This window comes from Macaca mulatta, chromosome 3 (genome assembly GCF_049350105.2).
Source record: "Macaca mulatta isolate MMU2019108-1 chromosome 3, T2T-MMU8v2.0, whole genome shotgun sequence".
NCBI lineage: Eukaryota > Metazoa > Chordata > Mammalia > Primates > Cercopithecidae > Macaca > Macaca mulatta.
Window position 1 is genome coordinate 152,686,057 of NC_133408.1, and position 7,206 is coordinate 152,693,262.

The window sequence follows — 7,206 nt, forward strand, 5'->3', positions numbered from 1 at the left end:
CCAGTTGAGTTACAAATGGCATTGATTCACTGAGGATGTGTCTTGTCAACTGCTTCCTGCTTGACCTGCAAATGCCAACTTAGTCAGGAGTAGGCTTAAAGTCACTGCAGTTCAGCCTGACTCACTGATCACCGGGGCTGGTCACTTACCAAAACTGTGGGTATCGGTTATTCCAAATAGCTCAGTGGAGTCGGGAAGCTTCACGTGGCCCTTGCTCTTGACTCCTCAATCCCCGACTCTTAACCCATACCTGTTTTCTTGTCTATGCAATGGTGAACCTGTTCTCTCTAGTCTTAAGATTATTGCTGAATTTTCTACTGATTGCTGGTGATATTTGAACATCTAAGCAAAGTTAACCATTATCATCATTGCAATTACGTTTCTACTGTAAATTTTTTTGAGTTGCAATCACAATGTTATCGGAACATCTTTTTTGATAAGATTTCCTTTATTTTAGATAATGATTTCAGTACCAAGGAGACTTTATTGCTAGATCCAACTCACTGTTGTGCATTAAACTTTGTCTCAGATCTAATCAACTTTGGTGTAAAGTAAAAATGAGGTCAGAATGCTCACTAATTCATGGCTTGAGCTGTCCTTATATGAGCAAAACTGAATAGTTGCATATATCATCGAAATATTTCATTGATTTATTTTCCTTACTTATACTGATACTCTCTTTACAGAAGTACTATAGCAATAGGATTTCTGTTCTATTAGATTCCTAATCTTAATTATCAAATACCAAAAAAAAAAACTTCACAAAAACCAACCAATGAACAAAACAACAGAAAGCAAACAAAAATAATAACTTTTTCTAGTTTTGCCATAATGTTGGTGTAAACCATTCTTACAAGTTGTATATTTAGAACCCCAAATTTCTATGGTACTATGCTCCAAATTAAAGTGTGATATTTATATTAGAATTCTGAGCCAATTAATTAAGCAGGTACACATCTCTAAATACTACTGGTATTTAAGAATAATAGAGGGATGATTATAATAAACTACCAAATAATGCTTTTAAAGATAATATTATGTCAGTTTATCAGCATTATGTTGATTATCATTCATACATTTCCAGTCTGGAATATAGTAGCTACAAGAATCAAAAAACAAAACCATAATAAAGCTAGTCTTCCTAGTTTGTGCTTGCCGCCCAGATTCAAAAAAAGCTGTTAAGTGCCAAAAATGTAAAACTTATTTCAAGAAAATTAACAGGCTACACGGGTAAATTTTGGCAAATGCAACTTTATATTGAAGTTCACACATCTGTATCTTAAAGAATGAGACTCACAGACTCTAATGTATTTCTAAAATACCAGAAATCATATTATAAGCTTTCACAAGTTAAAACTGAAATAATTTAAATGACCAATACACTGAATGTGCAGAAAGTATAAACAAGACTGTGCCTTCAGTAGAATAAATGCTTCACAAATTGTGCAGGATGTCATACTAAGGCTGTGGTCTCCCCTTGACAGCTGACTTAAAATATAAACATACATCAACTGCCTGCTTCTTAGAACACTCTAGGAAGGGTAGCACACCTCAAAAGAAAATCTCATTATTTCAGTGATGTGCACTTTAAGTTTCAAACCATGTGAGAAAAAAGGAAAAAGTACTAAATGATCTTCCATGCACTTTCAGATGCATGACCATGACCAGTTACTGATTCGATTTCCCTTGACTATTTGCTCCAATGCTAAATAAGATGAAGGATACTAGATAACCCTTTAAGGCAACATGTGTTTATTCTGCATTATTAGAACTGCTCAGTTGTGACAGGCTGGTACCATTAATGTTGCCTCCCAGACCAATATCTAGCATTTGTAAAATATAAATGAATTGGAAAAACTTTATACCAAATCAACAAAAACCACATAACACAGTTCAATGCTAGCAATCTTACTAGTAGATAAGGAAAGTGGTATTTAGAAATAGCAATGTATTAATACAAAAAAGTAAACTCTAATTGGAACCAATATACTGCTTTGGAATGCTCCCCGGAACTTACAAGGCGGTTTTTTAAAGTATGATATTCCAATAATTCATTGGCACATCTTTAGTGGATTACAGTACTTTAAGTCCCCAAATATTTTAGTCTTTGCAAAACAATAATAGTATGAAATGTTTTAAAGTCTTCAAACTTCTAAAATTAGTTTTTATCAACACATTTAACTCATGTCAACTTAATTTATTAAGATGTCCAATGCTAATTGTTTTTTGATGTTTTTTCATATGTAGTGACATACAGAGCATTTAGCACTGATACTTAGCACCTGCTACTTTCATTATCTAGTTTTTGACCACATAAAGAAACTTAGGGCAGTGGTTCAGTCCTTTCTTAATTACAAACCTTTGCTGGCAGTCAGCAGGATCACTCTGAGATTTAAAATAGGATTATAGGTGAACTATTGCAAAGACTGCAGAATGTTGCCCAAATCCTTAAAACTGCTGATTCCATTCTTGAATTTCTTCTCAAGATATGGCTATGGGCCACAATTGCTCAGCAGAGAAGGTTAGTTTTCACAAGGCTAAAGATTTACAGATGCTCCCTCATATAACACAGTAAGGTTCCCTTGGTAACCTGGATTTTCTGCAGTAAAGAAGGGTTGTGCTGAAACAGCGCCTCAGCTCCCTGTTGGAGAAAATGCAGACAAAAGGATTGATTCCTGCTTGGGCAAAACTCATCCAGACAGCAGCTGTTAGAAATCCCCCCGGTACTACAGGCCCTCTTGCGAAAACTCTCCAATAACAGGCCACCAGGTAGGGGCCCCACAAGGTTAGAAAGAGAAAAGTCATTATATAGAACATTCTGCTGATTCTTTTCTCCATTTTGAACTCGTCTAAGACCAATAGCCTTCTTCTGCCTGTGGTGTTTGCATTTTGCCTGATGCCCAGCAAGGTGGGTGGTGTGGGACCCCTTCCAAATCCTGCTAGCCAATTGGCAGCTGCCTGGCCACTGGCTCCAGGACCATGAAAAGTCCAGTTCTGGCTGACTGCTGCTACAAACTGGACTGGCTTCATTTTCCTTCGATCATGGACGAAAAATATCAGCTTGAGGTAGACAAGCTGTGTGGCTAGGAGGATGAGAGCAAGAAGCAGCATAAATCCTAAGGAATCATTAGCCCTGAAGGAGCGGTGTTGGAAGGTGCATTGATCTTCCTCCCTAATGAATGAGTAAGTGCCCACATCTAAAACCGGGGGAAAGGCCATGGCCACAGATAGAGTCCACACCATACAGATCACAGCCAGACACGTCCAAAAGGTCAGCCTCTTTGTATAGAAGCGGTGATGGGCGATAGCTAAGTATCTGGTGACACTGATGCAGAAGAGCATGAAAGCAGTGTGGAAACAGGACAAAACCCCCAGAAAGGCAATCACTTTGCAAGTCAGAGTCCCATAAGTCCAGGTAGAGCCATTTTTGACAGAGTTGAATACAAATGGGAAACAAATTGCAGATCTGAGGATATCTGAACAGCAAAGATCCAACAGGAAGTAGTAAGGTGCTCTATGCAAGCTCTTATCTTTCACTAGCAAAATGGAGATCAGGAGGTTGCCCACCACGCTGACTCCTATTATGAAACCCAAGGAAGTCAGTTTCAGAAAGGCTGTTAGAGGCGAGAGATTTTGCAAAATGTTGTCAGCTGCATGGCTATAGTTCGCCATAGATGGATGGAGGATAAGGATACAGCCTCAGTCAAGTCTCATGATCTAGACATAAGAACAAGGTAAAGATAGATCCATACATTTTACTGAAAATATAATCCGCAAAGAGAACTGATCTGATCTGCAGTCATGCTTCCTCTTTTCTTCCATTTGATTTGCCATCAGAATATCTGGAAAAAAAAGAGCTATCAGTTCTTAAGTTAACAAGCAATGATGTCAGACAGTGCTAACATAAAGCTGTTCACTTATGGGGAAGCAAATAAAGTTTTAATTTTCAATACTAATATTTGCTTTACTAAATATTTTTGCTTGAGATTTCAGAGAATTGGCTTGTTTAGTTTTCCAAGCTAAGTGAATTTTAAAATGTCCCTATTTTGGACAATATATATTTGATTAGGTACCTTCAGGAGAGAAGGAATAAAATGTCCCATTCTTGTAAAATCTGCCAGTCCAGGAATTAACCAGTAGAATTGCAATGGAATCTACAAGATTGCTATTAGGAGGCAGAGACACTACCTACATTTCTTTGAGATCCGTTAGTATCTGTCAGTGTTTCACAGGCAGCTTCTCTGTTTGATGTGGGTCCAAAGAACCTGTGCAAAATATGTCTTAAGTGCCACTATTCATGCTGCATAAGAGTATTTGTTGATTCATCTTAAAGCAAAATTTCAAAATTGGACCTCAAAATTAGTAGGAACTTACTTGTCCCAAGATTTGATGTGATTTAATCATTTGTCTTTCCCTCTTCACCCTACCCCCCATTTTTGGCAAATCTTTTAAGCCCACATGATTATTAAAATGGTTAATGTAAATATTGGACAGGGAAACACACCCAGAGGAATAATGCACTTCCATTTGTAAACCTTGGCTGCCTGGATTCAAATGAATATAACATGAACCTGTATTTCTTGGGCAATTAAGGCTTTCCCATTTACACTGATAACCTTTGTTGCAAATCACAAGTGGCTTCTTTTTAAAACAAAATGCATATTGTCTCATAGGTGCCTGGACCACACCAGGGAAATCGGCTTCCTCTGTTATTCCCACCAAGCGTGTTTCCTTTGCCACTTCTCACTGGCCCGGAATATGCTGATGGAAGCCCAGGCAAAACTGCGTTCGATGATTTTAATTTCCCCACCGGTACATCCTAGGGTAAATACCGATCGCATCATGCAACATTACGAAACCTGAAATCCGCCACCCCTGGATTTATAATGGGGGGAGGGTGGAGGAGGGGGAGAGGGAGAGAGACATGCATTACATACGCGAAGATGGGGAGAGAGATTGCTTCTGTGCTGCAAAGGAACCGTTCCCGGTGATTCGCAGTCTGATATTCCTCAGTCTTGAAAGGCTTTCCAGAAATGGAACTCTCAGTAAGCCCTACTGAAGGTGCATTGTCTGAATGTACTTCCATTATGCAGTTTATTGTCACACACACACACAAAACCACACACACACACACACACACACACACACACAACCTGAGGGAGGGCTCTTTCCCGGTGAACCTGCAGTTTCATCAACATTGTGCATTGCCCCACATCCCCCAAACTTAACCAAGAGTATATCCTCCTACCTGTTGGCGTTGGATATCCCGACAGACTATAGCTTCTTCTTTCTATAAATTGCTGATTCTTTTTTTTTTCTTTTTTCTTTTTCTTTTTCTTTTTTTTTTTTTTTTTTTTGCCTTAGTGCCTTGACTGAGCATCCAGGCAGGGCTCGGCGGCGCCTGCGCGCTGGAGCCTCCTTGAGCTCCAGCCGCGTCCTCCCCTGTCGCAGCGGCACCGTTTCCCCCAGTAACGCAGGGGCCGCGGCGGCGGCGGTGGCGAGGGCGGCGGCAGGGCTGCTTCAGCCACTGTGGAACCAACGGGAGCCCCTACCTGTCTCCAGAGCTGGCCGGGTTTATTGACTGCCCTGTCCAGTTCAACTGGCAGCATTAAGCTTTTGTCCCTTCGTGGCTGCTTCCGAACTTCCCCCACACCGCCCCCTGCATTTGTAGTGGGGGGTTGGAAAGGCCCTTTCAGGACCTCAGGCCCATCCTCTTCCCAAAGGCAGCGCACGAGGAAGTCACAGTGCCCCGGACGCCCGCCCCCTCCCTCCGCTTCCCGGAACCCTAACCTTCCCCAAACATTTTCTTCCTTTTCCTTTTAGGGTGGTCCAAACCACCGGAGGCTTCTTTTAGATTTTTTTTTTTTTTTTTTTTTTTTTAAATGATGTCTCCAGCTAACCTTTAAATTTGCAGGTTGGCTGGAAAAAGACAAGAAAAGAATGGGAAAAAAGAAAAAAAGTTATTTATTTATTTATTTATTTTCCCCATAGTCAAAAAATCTTTTCAATGGGGAAGAAGGGAGGCAAGTTAGGGCAGCTCTGTCTTTGTTAGTCATCTTCTATTCTCCAGTGCACGCAAATATGCGTAAAAGTAGGGAGAAAGCTAAGTTCAGAGGACAACTACAATATGATTTACATTCAGTCTACCTTAAAGGATGTCACTAAAGAATCAGGCTTATAAAATGTTTAAATGGCTATTCCTGGCATTCCACCCCACCAAGCAACAGTATTCCTTTTCCCTTCTTGCAAGTTCAGCTGACCAATGATGGGTGATGTCAAAGCAGTTATCTGTACAAGTTTCCTTTTTTCCCCTTTGTTATTACAGATGAAAAATACTAGAAACATAACGAATACGTAAAACTTACACCAGTCCAAAAGGTCGGATGATACCACAGACACCACATAGCCTGACACGTGGGTGCTTAGGAATGCCTCTAGAATCATGCATTTTCTTATTTTACCATTCCCGAAGAGTTTTGTTTGTGGGGATGATATAAAATTTTAAGCAAGAACTCCCCAGTTCTCCTATCCAAAACTAGCAGACATGCTTTCATTAATTCCCAATGTAACACGTCTGCTTCTTTTTCTGCATGCTTATTGCTTTATAATAATCTGTTAATGAAACAAAAAATAAAAATCTTCTCTACAGTGATAATCTGATCTCGAGACGGCAGTAAAATACCTCATTGCTGGATGGTGAGATTGTGACATTCAGGGGAACTCAGGCCAATCAGCATACAGATAATATGGGTTAATTTACATACTGTATTTCTATTGGACTAGCCGAGGTAAAGCCTTATCTGTTTAAAGCTTGATGTCACAGTCGTTACACAAAGCCCTATGTTGGTAATACTGAAATGATGTTAAATTTCCCTGATTTGTTCTTGAATTTCCTACGTCCATTTAAATACATGGATGATAGTTTGTTTTTTTAGAAAAGAATATACACAGGGCACTAAACTTTGGTTCTCCCTTAACCCAGAAAAATCAATCCTACAGCCATGCTGGAAGTAACTTGAGGGCATTTCCATTCAAGTGAAACATTCCACTTTTTGCAAAGCAAATGAATTCAAAAACTCAAAACCATGCGGTGGTTTGCAACTTCTAAGTAAAATGTCAAATTCGTTTTTATGCAACTATAAATCAATTCAACTTGTGCTTTTTTGCTTCCCAGTAAGTGCTTCAATGTACTTTGCAAAAAGTTAT

At 39.6% G+C, this 7,206-nt stretch overlaps 1 protein-coding gene across 6 annotated transcripts; it reads right to left on the reverse strand.

The window, feature by feature from the left end:
- Positions 1-896: 896 nt before the first annotated feature.
- Positions 897-5,741, reverse strand: GPR85 (G protein-coupled receptor 85). 6 transcript variants are annotated; one of them, XM_015134728.3, is made up of 4 exons: positions 5,249-5,741; positions 4,938-5,052; positions 4,193-4,265; positions 1,236-3,842 (listed from the first exon to the last, which is right to left on the reverse strand). In XM_015134728.3, exon 4 carries the CDS (start codon positions 3,670-3,672, stop codon positions 2,560-2,562), a length of 1,113 nt encoding a protein of 370 aa, XP_014990214.1. In that variant the 5' UTR covers positions 3,673-3,842; positions 4,193-4,265; positions 4,938-5,052; positions 5,249-5,741; the 3' UTR covers positions 1,236-2,559.
- Positions 5,742-7,206: the final 1,465 nt, after the last annotated feature.

Coding starts and splice junctions, on each gene's coding strand:
- GPR85 (XM_015134732.3), bottom strand. CDS start 3,672: ATGGCGAACTATAGCCATGCAGCTGACAACATTTTGCAAAATCTCTCG.